This window comes from Pogona vitticeps, chromosome 11 (genome assembly GCF_051106095.1).
Source record: "Pogona vitticeps strain Pit_001003342236 chromosome 11, PviZW2.1, whole genome shotgun sequence".
Classification (NCBI taxonomy): domain Eukaryota; kingdom Metazoa; phylum Chordata; class Lepidosauria; order Squamata; family Agamidae; genus Pogona; species Pogona vitticeps.
In genome coordinates this window covers 18,844,891-18,859,333 of record NC_135793.1, presented here as the reverse complement: position 1 = coordinate 18,859,333, position 14,443 = coordinate 18,844,891, and the positions used below count along the sequence as shown (strand labels likewise).

Sequence of the window (14,443 nt, the reverse complement as noted above, 5' to 3'; positions counted from 1 at the left end):
TAAAAGTCAACCTTAACCTTTGTGGGACAACCGGAGTGCTTCAAAGTATCCCATGAGGAAGGAATGCTGAAGGAAGGAGTCAGGCTTGGCTCCAGGCTTTTGTGGGTGACGCACCACTTCTGATACTGCCCAAGGCTAATTGCTACGGAGCATGGGATTTTCGGAATTCCCTAAGAGGCACACTCTATCGAACATAGTAGGCAGGAAGACTCCCAGGCTCATAATGCCTTGCAGCTCCCATAGAACTTATCCCTACCCAGCCACTTCCATCATCATCAGGTCTGGGAGAAGCCATTGTTTCTCAGCCGAAAGCGATGATGGATATCTGAGAAGACTGGAGTTTTATTGTTTTATTTTGGAAAAGCCCACGGATGTTTGGCTGGGGGAATTCTGGGCTCTCTAGTCCATGGATTCCAAAAATCCCATGTCTGTGGCCCTGGTGGTGATGCAGCTCGGACTCCCATTTGCTTGTGAATTTACCTGAGGATGACTCCAAGGACCCTGAAGATGGCAGCACTATTCAATACTGCCTACAGGCTGCCTGGAGAAGAAAATGCCCCCCAGTTCCATCTTTTTGGGCTACAGAATATTTGGGGAATCTGTTGATAAGCACGGTAGCTAAAGAGGGCACTGCAAGTTACAGTCAGATAATAATTACCTAATTTAATTATCCAAAGTTAAAGACTTAAGTCCAATACAGTATATAGCCCCAGCTTGAATAGACCCAGTGAATCAATGGAGACTTGGTAATCAAACCCTTATGTAAGTTACATCGATTTAACAGGTCTACTCTAGTTGGGGCAATTCGATTTCGGTCATAAGCAAAGTGAGTTAATATATAATATATAATCAATTTCAAAAATAAAATAACTTTCAAATGTGTCCTCCATAAGGTCCTCTTACCATGCATGCCCAGTTTGAGCATTTACAACTTTAGACACCCTTTTATTGTTCATATTATTATAACAGCAGATGTTAAAAGTACAGCCAGCACCCAATTACATAAAGACTCCAGCAGCCAACCAGCTTACTTTCCAAAAGTCTGCCTGAATAAAAAGGTGAGAGTAAACCTCAGCCTCCCCATGTGAGGAGTTCCAGAGGCTGGGGATCCACATAACCCCATGGGGGTGCAGGGCGGCAAAGAGCAGAAATTACCAAGGACAGCAATATTGTGATAAAATTTGCATCTTCCAGGGCACTAGGCTGGCTAAGATAGAAGTAGGGAAGACTCCAGTCTGAAACAATGAGGAGCTGCTCTCGATACATGTCAACAAGACGGAGTTGATGGTCTGAGACTGTAATAGGAACCACCCACTTGTAGCCTTCCAGATGTGGTGGGACTGCAGCATTCCTCTCAGCCTGCTAGAACTGCTGGGAGTTTGTTTGTTTGTTGGACTTCTATCCCATCCATCTAGTGGCAAGCCAGTACGTACTCTGGGTGGCTTACCAATGAGCATATAAGACAACACTGAGCACAGAATAATGCATAAGGATAACAAGAACAAAATAGCCAAACATCATGACCAGGCCAACCGCATCTGGAAGGTCACCCGTTTTCCTCGGCTTCGTCCACCCCTACTCAGCCAACAGTTCTTCCCTTCCCGGGAAGGAAGAGGAAGGTGTGGAGGCAAGAGTGATTCCAGAATCCCCCCCACTTTCCCCGGGGGGGGGGGAACAGACATGCATGGTGGCAAGTCCTCATCCATTTTGCACACAGCAGGTGCCCCGACAACACAGCGCACCTGTCGGTGTGCATGAAAAGAATACAGTACATCTGGGGTGGGTGGGTGCGTGGGGGAATCCCTCTCGTTTGAGGCCCACCAACTTTGGGTACCCTTGCACACCAGGGGGGAAATTTCCGGCCGACAAGCCCACCGCACTGGTTAAGTCCGTGGATGCAAGGCCCCGTGGTGGTGGTGGTGGGAGACGTGTGTGTGTTTGTGTGTGTCGCAAGAACATGTGTTCCTAGGAAAGGAGCGCTTATTCTTTTCCTGCGAGTCCACGATCTTGGGTTCCCAGAAAGGGGGAAGAAGAGAACGAAAACGAAAGAAACGTTGGCTAAAGGTAAGAGGGGGTGCTGCGGGGCCGAGGGGGGTGGCGAGAGAAGGTGTTCGGGTCGTGCCCACCGGTTCCCCTGTTACCGTGTAGGTAGGAAAGGGAGCGGTGCTCTCCTCTCCCCTTCCCCTCCCCTCGGGCTGCGCGCCCCATCCGAGTTGGCACCCGCCGGTTATAAAACGGGCGTTTTGTAACCATCCCGCGCGGCTCCGGGCCCAATGAGCGGCGGGCAGAGCGGCGGGGTGGGGCGGCGCGGAGCGAGGCCGGGGCGGGTCACATGGGCCCGGCTTTTTATGTAACCCTCCCGGCCCGGCCGGGCCAGTTTGGATGAAGGGCCGGGGCTGCCAGCCGAGCCGCGCGCCGCATGGAGCCCGGGGCGCGCACGGGCGGGCGCAGGAGCAGCAGCGGCGGCGCCCCCCCTTGGCCGGGCCCCCGAGGGCGAAGCGGGCGCCGGGCGTCGGGGGGACGGGCGCGGGGTCTCCCCGCGAGGAGGAGCCGCCCGGCCGCCCTCTAGAGCCTCCCGAGCCTCCCCCGCCGCCGGGCACGATGGGCACCCCGCCGCCTCTCCAAGCGGAGCGCGGAGAGCCGCCGTCTGGGCTGGCGCAGCCCCCGGGCGGCGGTGCCTCTCCTGGGGGGCGCCTCCTCGCCTTCCCGGTCCCTTCCTCCGTCTGGCCCGCGGGGGCGCCTTCCCGGCGGCGGGGGCGGCGGCCGGAGGTGCCCGAGGCTGCGGGGCGCGCGGAGGAGCCGCTGCTGGGCGAGCTGGTGGAGCGCCTGGCGCGCCGCCTCCGGGCCGGCAAAGGGGCCCCGCCGGGCCGGGAGCGGGAGCCCGGAGCCTCCCTCGGGTGCCCCAAGTGCCACGGCTTCCTCTACGAGCCCGTCTCGCTGCTGTGCGGCCACACCTTCTGCAAGAAGTGCCTGGAAAGGGAGGCCAGCCCGGGCGGCCCCGCCGGATGCGACCTCTGCCCGGCCCTCCCCGGCGCCCGGCCCGCCCGGCTCCGGGTCAACGTCGTCCTCAGCAACCTGCTGGCGAAGTGGTTTCCCGGGCAAGTCAAGGCGTCGCGCCTCCGGCACGAAGGGAACCTCCTGTACCAGGAGAAGCAGCTCCGGGCGGCTCTCCAGAAGTACGACGAAGCGGTGCGCTTAGGTAACTCCGCGCCCGGGGATCGGGAGGTTTATCTGTGTGTGTGTGTGTGTGTGTGTGTGTGTCTGTGCTGAGGAGTCAGTTTGGAAATGCAGGTGCTGCCCCGTAATCAACTAATCCTCTCCAGGAGAGCCCTACAGGGATTAGGCCGTATCAACGAATGAGAAGCAGGTCTTTTGTAGATCTAATAGCTCTTCACTACCTAAGACAAACCCACCCTCAAATAACGGCCTGATGAGAGGGATCGCTTGGAACAGTTATGCACTCCCTGCGAAAATCCGTTTCTTCCCCCTCAACGACCTGGCAGGTTGCAATGGAACTTCAAGGGAAGACAGAAACCCCAGGTTGTGGACGTGAAAAGGGAAGACCTTGTTCCTGCCGGTTAGAAAAAAATCCTGCAGCTTTTGTTTTTAGGGCCCTGCCTTCACTTATGCTGCCACTGCTCGACACCAGAGCTTGGGAATACTATGTGTTTTTGGACCACAGCTCTCAGAATCCCCCATCCAGCTGACTGGAGAATTCTGAGAGTTGCAATCCAAGAAAAGAAAGAGAGAAAGAAAGAGTTTCTGGGCTCTGCGTAGCATTCCAGCCCCCTCAAGACAGTGTCCCTCCTTTAATTTTCTCTGTCTCTCTTTCTCTCTCTCTGCCATAACCAGTTCCTCTAGAATCAGATGCAGAGTCTAGAAAAGCCCTCTTTCTTTTTGTGGGTTGACCTGAGCAGCATTGCTGGCCTCTGCCTTCTCCTCTCCGGCCGACTGGCAACAGACTATTTCTGCTCTTCCTCACCTTGAGGAAGGAAAGCCTTGTTTCTGTGAAACCTCGGTTGGTGCTTAAGCGTCACTTATAGATTTTGCCGGAGGGCACAAGTTGCCAGCTGTTGCCGGTGGTTTTGGGACAACCCTTCTTCCCCTCGCTGCTTTTGCTGCTGTGTCCCTGTTTGCAGCGTGTCAGGCAGAAAACCAACAGGCTTTCTCTCTTCTTGGCCCAGGAGAAAAAACAGTGGGTAAAAACTTCATCTGATGAGCTCCTGGAGAGCTTTTGAAGAGACAGAAACAGAGGCCATTTTTTTTTTACAGCCCTGCTGGTTTCTCAACAGCTCTTGCATCTGGATCACCCACAAGACCTGAGTGGATTGTGTCCCGTGAGTTGGGCTGTTTTAGTCTCAGGCAGCTCAGTGTCTGGGGTCAGCCCTGTCGCATGGATTTCCCCTTTGGGAGCGCTGCCAAAAGGCAAGGTATCTTGAAACGGTAAAGGGTCGCATTCTCATGGGACGGAGACCATCTCAGCCTCTGTTCCCTGATTTGGTGCTGAGTTATCTCAGCTGAGGTGAGAGTTCCTGTTGGGCTTTGTCTCCCAGCCAAGCGTAAGATCAGCGAAGGCGCCAAAGACCTCCTTTACCAGGATGAGACCCATTTATTTTTACCCCAGCAGGGACAAAGAGGGAAGCACACCTCCTTGCTGCGTGATGGGTCTTGTCAGGCACCCACCCACCCACACCCCGCAGCCTTTACCTGGGAAAAAAGGTGCCTTTTTCCTGAACTTTCACAAAAGTCTTGTGGGTTTGGTCCAAAGTGAAAGTAGGTCAGGAGAGCTCTCTCTCTCTCTCTCTCTCTCTCTCTCTCTCTCTGTGTGTTGCATAAGGTCGGTTGCCGGACCAGAAGTCCCTGCCCTCCCCTCCTATGGAATGGTTGTATAACAAGAGGGAAGTGAGGGAGAAATGGGTCGTGTTTCCGAAAGGGATCTGTGCCAATCTCGCCAAGGAGCCACTGATGGATTGATGGCCCCCAGGCTCTCCTTTGACAGGAATTGCAGATCTGATTTATTGCCATCTTTTCCCTGGAAAGAAAACCTCCCTGCCCTTCCCAAGCCCGGCTCTCTCTAGCGTGCAGCGATTATTTTATATAGCTCTTAGAAATGACTAATGCTGCCAAAATGGGCTTTCAATATTCCTCTAGCAATGTGTGGAACCTTCAAGAAGAATGGATGTTTTCTCTTGCTTGAGCACAACATGCCTCTTTAAATGAGCAATTTTTTGGGGGGTGTGTGTGTGTAGCCTTTTCTTTATTTACATTGATGGGGGGGGAAAGCTATCCAATAAGTCTGGAAGTGTTCCTTTTCCAGAATGCCCCCCCCCAAGCCAGTGGTTAAGCTGTCTGGGAAGATTTTGCAATTCTAGTTCTAAAAGTAACTTTTCCTGGCTGTCAGAGTACAATGTTTTGGCCAAAATAATTTCTTCCTGCTTCCTCATGGATGTGTTACTGGTCAAATGCCCTTCCCAGTGTGAATGATTTCCATTCATAAAACCTTTAAAACCTATTTTCTCCCAAACCATACATTATATTAAATTGGTGGGAGGTTAAACCTTTCCATTAAGGTCAAGATGAAAATCGTTCCTTTACTTTTGCCTCATTTACCTTTTAATGTTTTCCCTTAGTGACTGGTTGTCTGGGAGGGTTTTTTTTTAAAAAAAGAAAGGGTTGTTGTACCTTGTTGCTGTTAAATATATTTTTAGTATTGATTTTATCTACTGTTTTTAATATAATATTTGTTTGATTCTTTTTAAACATTTGTATATTTACTATTTTTTAAAATATATTTGAGTACTTACTGTTTTTGCTTTTATTGTCTTTTTAATGATGTCAGGTGCCTTGGGTCCATTTTAAGGAGAAAGGTGGCGTAAAAATATGCTTATTCAATAAATAAATACCTCAGGTGTTTACTGTAGAGGGAACACCCCTTGTGGGAGCAAACAACTCCTCAAAATGTGGGTCTTTTTTAAAAAAATTTATTTATCTAAAATATAAACATAAACATAAAATACACAAATCAAACTACAATATAACTGTGTTCCCCACCACCGTAGACAAGACCTCTTGCTATAATCTTCTTCCTCCATTTATATTCTTCTTCTTTTATTGTTCTGTTCTCCAGAACTGCATTGATTCTTGATTTGGAGCTTTCCCCTTTCCTCAGAATCCAAAAATTCTGCCCCATATTTCATAAAAACTATTCTTTTTCAACTCTCCTTTCTTAACCTTTAAATTACAAGTCATTTTATCATTAAATATCATCAAAATCTGAATTTCAAATGGATGAATGGTATAGTGAAATATGGAATATAGCTCTAAATGATAAAGTTGTGGGTCTTTTAGCTGAGATGGTGGCCCTGGGGCAACAATTGAAATCCATCCATCCTAGAATTTATTTCCTGACTGTATCTTGATTGTTGCTGTTTAACACAGAGGAGAAGAAAAAGTGGGGTGGGGTTTTTGCTCTTGTTGTTTAGAAAGACAATAGCCTCTTGTCCAGTTCTGCTTCAAAATAAGTTCCTGGGCTCACAAATTTTCATTCGAAGCCTGTGTCTTTTGCACTCGGCTCCTATTGTGGGGTCTTGGGCTTTTAATTAAAAAGAAAAGAGGAATCCCATGTGTGAAGCCTGTTTACCTTCTTATTCAACATGCTATCCTTAAAACATTTTGTGCTTTTAACATTTCACGTGGCAGGAGAAGTTTAGGGGCACGTTTCCTGTAATTCATATACAGTACGCAGAATTTATATTACATAAGGTATCTACCGACTTACCTATCTCTCTGTTGATTAGAGCTTTTGAACGGTGTTTTCAAAAGCCCTTTTCACTAGCAGGCGCTTCTCCAGCGAAATGTCAGTATTCTGGTAGTTCATTCCTGCCCTTTGGTGCAGTTAATGGCAAAGCCTTTTTCCCACCCCCAGTTCCCAAGAACAGCGTGATCTTCTATATTCTTTTGGCACCTCGCGCATTTATGCAACTGTCAGAGTGGCTGAGTAAGATAAATGCACCGACTCTTGTAAAGTCACTTCCCAGGCACAAGAGGCCCCTTAGTTAATTTTGAACCGAAAGAACGGAGGAACAGAGTGATCCTGAAACATCGTGCCTCCTTGGATAGGAATGGTGATGGTTTGTTTTGATTGTTGCACTGAGTCAATGTTTCCATTACTTTCAGCTCCCAGGGATCATTTGTTATATAGCAACCGGTCCCAGATTAATTCTACCTTGAAGTGTTGCAGAGAAGCACTGGATGACGCAGAAATGGCCTGTCGGCTCCAGCCGTATTGGGCGAAGGTGGGTCCTGTCCAGGTTTCCGTCTTTTTATGTAATTTGCAGTTCGGCACAGGCTGCGTCGCAGCTGGACTGAATGCCCTGTGCCTTCTTTCCAGAGTTTGCAGGGTTTCCTTTAAAAAGCAATGATCACTTTAAAACATTTGCCCTTGTACTGCAGGAGAAGTGAATTTGTGCTGCAGTCTAAATGTAATGTAGTAGTGCTGTAATGCTAAAAGAGAGAATATATTGCATATCATTGCAAATAACATAAGGCTTGTAACTAGTGACTGCCAGTTTCTGCCTTATTCTGTGCCTTGGTTCAGAATTCTTTAAACAGCACTACGAGACATGCCAGTAGATGCTGGGTGATGGAGTTGAATAATTTTTCAAATGAAGAATGCCTTGGTTGTGCAGGTCGTACAGATATGGCTATGCAAGTTACTAGTCCACAAGCATCTTAATTCTTTCTGGTTAACTTGTGGCCTTAAAGGAGGAGAGGAAAAAGTTTTCTACCTAGTTTATGGTTGATTGGTTGTTCTGGGTTTTTCGGGCTCTTTGGACATGTTCTGAAGGTTGTTCTTCCTGATGTTTCACCAGGAAGCATCTTCAGAGGACAGCAACCTGTGCTCTGATTGATTTCTTACCTGTTTACTTTAAGCAGTCTCACTCCCCATGGACTGGCTGGAGTGACATAGGGACTGGTTATAAATCAAGAAGTGTCTGGTTCAGACCTGGACAAAGTGTGGCCTGAGGGCCACATACGGCCCGCGAGCCGCTCCTGTCTGGCCCGTGGACAGTTTTGAAAATCAAAACCATTTATAGCTTTTTGTCTAAAGTTGGTCAGTTACTTATCTTTAACATACCGCAAAAACCTCTTTAGTATTTGTGAAGATGAACAAGTTTAAAATAAAAACAATCATGACATCACTGTTTCATTTTATTTTTAAGTAAAGTTGGTTCGGCCCCCGAACACAGTTCAGATTTTTCATGTGCCCCACCCCTATAGACATTAATTGCCCACCCCTCTGGTTTGTATCTTGCCTCTCTTATCAGCCCGCCTGGTGGCATGAAACACACATTTCCTTCTCAGTTGCAGCCAGGGTGGAGGAAAATCAATTATTATTTTTTTAAAAAATCAAATCAATTTTAGATTTAAAATTGTCAAAAAATCAGATTTTTAAAATTTAAATTGTAATTTAAATCAATTTGATTTTAATCAAATCCACCCTGGTTGCAGCCCACAGCTGCAGTCTGTAATATATAAAGATAAGGATATGCTGTTTCCCTGAAAATAAGCCCTAGTATGATTTTTCAGGATGCTCATCATATAAGCCCTACCCCAAAAATAAGCCCCAGTTAAGTGAAAACCCGCCCTCCATCCTTGTTCAGCCACCAGAAGAAGATGACATGATGGTATTTGAATAAATGTAGATGATTGTACATGAAAAACAAAACATCCCCTGAAAATAAGCCCACGTGTTTTTGGAGCAAAAACTAATATAAGACTCTGCCTTGTTTTCAGGGAAACACGGTACATTCCTATCTTATAGGCTTCTTATAAGACGCCTTGTGGTGCAGTGGTTAAACTGCAGTAGTGCAGCCAAAACTCTGCTCAAAACCCAAGTTCTGTCCCAGACGGCTGGCTCGAGGTTCACTCAGCCTTCCATCCTTCTGAGGACTGTAAATTGCTGGGGGGTGAGGTGTCCATGTGTATCCTGCAGGAGGCCTTTTACATTCAGAGTCTCTGCATGCCATCTCCTCTGCCAGGTTGGCACACCTGGAAGTATTTACATACCACAGTTATAGCAACTTCATATTGTTTTAACGGCCACATTTCCATTCTCTGGAATCCTGTGATCTGTATAGTTTGGCAGGTTGCTTAGAATTCTGCCCTGTAGTTCAGGGAAGTGCACTGATTGGAGCCATAGGGGTTAGTGTGCTATCATACTGGTAACAGTGTTCTACAGATGCAGTCATTATTGCACATCAGATGCTGAAGTACTTTAGGAAAAGATGATGCCAACTCTTTCCCTGCCCACAGGGTCACTTACGGAAAGGCCAAGCCCTCGCTAACCTTGGGAAAACGGAAGAAGCTTTACATGAGTTTTTATTCTGCCTTGCTTTGGATAGTGGGAATCGAACATCCAAATCCGAGTCTCAAAGGGTGAGTCTCACGTACTTTTTAAATTTGTGTTTGCGTCTCTAAACAGGAGGCAGTCTCCCCAGTTCAAGTTAAAACAGCGTGTAGTAAACTTGTTAGCTCTTTATGGGATCTGGTTGCAGCTTGAACTGCTGCTTTAGTTTGCCCTCAACTAGAGATGGGCATAAATAAATTAAAAATGTGATTTGGTTTGATATGCAATTTGCCAAGAATGACGAATTACGAATTAATGATTTTTTTTCTGACAAATCAATTCATCAATTCATTTTTTATTTAAAACCCTACTAAATGACTTCCAAAGAACTTAGAGACACCCAAGTTTCGGGCAAGCTTCCCCTTTCTCTCCTCTACAAATGCTGCAAGTTTGGTGAAGTTGGGGTTTCAGACATCTGAGTTATGCACCCGTGAGTAGTGGCCCCTACAGGAAAGTTTCCCCCAGGCATCTAGAGACTCAAAAATCACAGAGAAGCTTCTTCTGACTCTCCTCTACAATCTCTCCCAGTTTGGTGAAGACTGGGTTTCAGACATCCAAGTTATACACCCACAATGTGGGTCCCCCCAGGAAAGTGTCCTTTAGCAGCTGGCTTGGGGAAAGCCAATCTTCACCAAACTTAGAGGGATTGTAGAGGACAATGATGGGAAGGCTCTCTGTCATTTTGGTGTCTCTAGGTGCTTGGGGAGGACTTTGGGGGGGGGAGGCTTTTGGGCTTCTATAACTCGGACATTTGAAACCCAAACGTCTATAAACTTGGAGAGAACGTAGAGGAGAGTCAGAAAAAGCTTCCCTGCAATTTTGGTGTCACCGGGTGCCTCCGGGGCAGTTTTGTAGTCAAATAAATCAATAAACCAAAACATTCATTGATTCGTATTCGTTGGGGACACTGATTCATATGAATACGAATTGACAAATTAGCAATTTTTTCATGAATTTGGTGATTTGTTTTTTTTTAATTTGTGACCCTCTCTACCCACAACATCTTACTTTCTGGCTATAACCAATGTATGGTCTTTGGGGCAGGGAACTGCTAGTTCACGGGTACAGTTCATAAGCTGCCACGTGCATCGCCGATGTGCGATGATGGCAGAGAGATGGCAACACATTCTTCACACATGGCGTGACCTCTGCTTCCTCCTGACCTGCCGGCTGGCAGACAGACTCCGGGGAGGTGGATGACTCCAGTGTTGCAGGCCTAGTGAATCCCCTCTGGGTTTTAGTGTCAACTTTATAGGAGCTGTCCAAGGTGAACATGTTGGGGGGGGGGAGAGTTCAGCGCTGTCAACAACTCCTGTAAAGTTAAGACTCAAAAACCTGGAGTGACTTCACTGCTTCCACAAGGTCAGAGCCACCAACCTCTGCCTCTTGAATCCAGCTTGCTTTATCCCTCCAGCATCCTTCCTTTGCATGCTCACTTTTTATCAGGCTCTGTATGCCCTTACATTTTCATCTTTTACCTAACCGCTACCTCTTTTTTTTAAAAAAAAAAAAAACTACTCCAAGGATTGGGGTAATAGAGGTGACTTAATTACATTTCCTCTTGCTTTTTAATTAGGTGGGATTAATTTTCCACGATGCTCCCTCTTTCTCCCTTCCCTTTCAGGTTCCTCTTTGGGACCATCTTGCCGCAATGCCTTTGTGCATGCCTCTTGGTCCCACGACATGTGTTGAACTACAATTGGTTAGGAACGATGGGGATGGTCATTCAGCGTCAGAGGGTGGCAGCTAAGGGAAGGCTGCCCTATGCTAACTCTGCCTAATTGTGTGTCTCTGAAACAACGGCCAGTCCCCTCCTCAGATTCCCATTCATTCTCCTTTTTCCTCCTTGATTTTCTGTTTTCCTGTGTTGGAGTTTTGGTTTTGTAAGCCCCTTGGGGCAGGGACCCACTTTGTCCCAGTTTGCAAAAACACTATACGTGCACATCAAGAGCTGTATAGATAGAAATCAAAATACTGTACTTCTAATCCGTGCGCCCTCGGTCCTTATCTCAAGCCTCTGAGCAGAGGAACACTGTTCATTACCAACGGGCTATACAACTAATGTCTCTGTGAGACGAAAGGAAAATTGATATGTGCCTCTTTTAGAAAAGGTTGCCTTCCTTCGTGATCTTTTACCGTGCCCTTATCTTCCATTTCATGGCTTCGGGCTGTCATGGCATCATCAGGTGCTGCTGTGCGGGGGGGGGGGGGGCATTGTTGTTGGTATGTCTGGCTTGTGGTGTAGCTGAGCCGGGAGCTGTTACGAACTGGGAAGGGTCTCTATTGGCGGTTGGAAGCTATTTGCTACTGAGCATTAATGAGGAAAGTCGGTCCAGGGGAGAGCAAGTCCTGTGCTCCAGAGCAAGTGCCGTAAACCCCAAGACTCCCCCCGAGCTGTTTTGTGCAAAAGCAGCCGCCTCTTTTTCTGGGGAACATACTTTGCAACTTCGCTTTTTTTGGGAGGGGGGTATATTTTGAGACCAGTCCCCTCGCCCCTATGAATCAGTTCCTTCTATAGCATCAATACCTGGATGGTTACCTCAGGATTCACTTCGTAATATACACCACACAGCGTAAAAAAGGAACTCTATTACTTTCCACGTAGGATGGGGTGGCACTGTGGTATATATAGCAGTGTCGGTCCAAGTCCCTTCCTCTCCTCTGGAGAAAAAAAAGGACCAAACATGTATGAGGATGGAAAATACGGCTGGTGGGGAAGCCTTCTAGGAGCCAGAATTAAATTTTCAGGATCCTGGTGAATCAGGCACCATGATTTTCCAGATTTTCCTTTCATTTCTCTCCCCCCCCCCCCAATTATCTCAGAAATGCAGATTTGCAGTTAATAGCTTACAGAAGCATTCGGCACCCTCTGGCCACTGGCAGCTAACCAGTGGTGTCTGTAACTTGGAAACAGATTGCCTGAGCTCACTCTCCATTGATGACGTTCCCGTTTTGGAATGTCAAAGTACACAGCAAGGATCGTATCCTGGCACAGAGGAGCCAGCCTGGAACTTGTCTCTGGGGGTTTTCGTTGAGACCGGAGGCGCAGACTTTTAGTTTACCCTGGCCCCTGTGCCACCCACAATTTTTGGACACTTTGGACTTTGAACCCCATCACCCCAAGGCGGTGGTGTCCTGATTGGGGATGATGGGGTATGTGGTCAAGCATACCTGGAGGTTGCCTAGCATGGAAAGCTGGAGTATTCCGTTGGTCAAAAATACATTGGTTTCAAATAACTGCTCGGCTATGACAGCCACTGTATGGCTGGTGGGAGCTCCATGCTATTGCCCCTGGTAATCTACCCTGCGGGTTGCATGTGAGGATAAAGTAGAATAAATGCATGCGCTCTGCCTTGTGGTCCTTGGAGAAAGGGTAAGATGTGCAATCTGTGATGGTGAATTCTGTGTAACTCCAGCAGTGCATACCAGATATTTCGCAGTGTCATCCACTACTGCTCAGCCTCTAATGTGCAGAAGTTGTTCCCACCGGTTTCCTTCGTTCTTCCTCTCCTCCCCTTGGCAGGAGCCCCAAAATTTACTCTGCTCCCCTCCTGTCCTTCCATGAATCTATCTGGCACAAACTGCCCAGCTGTCTGGAACAAAAGCTGATGTTCTGCCTTTTTAAACCTTCAAAGGGCCAGAGCAAAATTTGGCACTTCAGAGAGCCCCGATTCAATGTGGGTGTCCTCCCTTCATTTTGGAATGCGCAAAGACCCCCAAAATGCGTCCTGGGCTTCTCTGTATGATGCTGCCTTCCAGCCTCCCAGCACTAGAGCTTGAAAAAGACCTGGAGTTGCTTATTGGCTGAAGTACAACTCCCCGAATCTTTTTGCGTATCCCGGAAACACTCAGGAAAAGTTGCCTGAGATCTTTCAGGGGTTGTCCCATCACTCTAGATTAAAAGGGAACTTTTTAAATTCAGTGGGATCTGGAGGCACCGGCCACAGCCTGCCGAGTTTGCTCAAGGTAATGCTTGTTGGTGGTTCGAAGTTTTTCAGCCTTTGTTATTAGGAGGGATAGACGATAAGGTCACATCTAAGGACTGCTGGTGGATGAGTACAACCAGGACCTTGGTCTGTCAAAAGAGCTGGGAAATGTAACTTTTCCTGCAAATCCCGGACTTCAGAAGACAGCATGGCCACCGGAACATCTTGCTTATTCTTTGCTCTTGTTTACCAATTTTTCAGGGCTTCCCTATGAACACAAATGTGTCTGTGGCCGGGATGTGCAGGATGGCTTATCTTAGCCAGATCTTAGCAAAGTTACCTTTTCAGACATAGCTCCCAGAATCCTACAGGAAGCAACTCCCTGCATGGCCACTGATGAGCAAAATCTGTTTGCATGCACCTTGCTTATTTTCTTTGTTCTTGTTGGGGGGGGGGGGTTGCATTGTTTTTTAACAAAACTGAGGCTGACAAGGAGAAGATGGGTGATCCTGAGAGGTGTAGTTCTAAAAAGTAACTTCTCCAAGTTCTGCTTTAGATACTTACTGAGAATTGTCAGTGGACAAAGGGGAAGTGTCTTTGGCACAAGAGTCTATCTTTGTTATCACACTGCGTATTGTCAGCTGTGATCCTAACGTAAACAGATGGCATAGATTATCCGTTCCAAGTATATGACATCACTTTTAAAGTACTTGAAAGGGAGTCGTACAGAGAATGGGCAGGGTCTGTTCTCAATCATCTCAGAGTGCAGGACACATCATAATGGGCTCAAGTTAGAGGAAGTCAGATTGAGGCTGAATATCAGGAAGACTTTCTAACTGTTAGAGCAGTACAAGAATGGAATCAATTACCTCAGGGGGTGATGAGCGCTCCAACACTGGAGGCATTCAAGAGAAAATTAGACAAACATTTGTCTGATCTGCTGTGATATGGATTCCTGTGTTGAGGAGACGTTGTACTTGATAGCCTTATATGTCTCTTCCAGCTCAAATATTCTATGAGTGAGAAAGAAGCCAGAGCACATATAACTGCCAGGTTTTCACATCATGCCAAACCAGCTGAAATTCATGGTTTGTTCAGCCATTTGCCT

The 14,443-nt window shown here is 47.3% G+C and overlaps 1 protein-coding gene across 1 annotated transcript in view; it reads left to right on the top strand.

Annotated features, from left to right (window-relative positions):
• The first annotated feature begins 2,162 nt into the window (after positions 1-2,162).
• The window catches only part of LONRF3 (LON peptidase N-terminal domain and ring finger 3), a 29,546-nt gene continuing 17,265 nt past the window's right edge, over positions 2,163-14,443 (top strand). Inside the window, exons 1-3 of the mRNA XM_072980988.2 lie at positions 2,163-3,199; positions 7,177-7,295; positions 9,316-9,438. Coding sequence (XP_072837089.2) covers positions 2,383-3,199; positions 7,177-7,295; positions 9,316-9,438 — 1,059 coding nt within the window. The 5' untranslated portion in view covers positions 2,163-2,382. The remainder of the gene's footprint in view (positions 3,200-7,176; positions 7,296-9,315; positions 9,439-14,443) is intronic.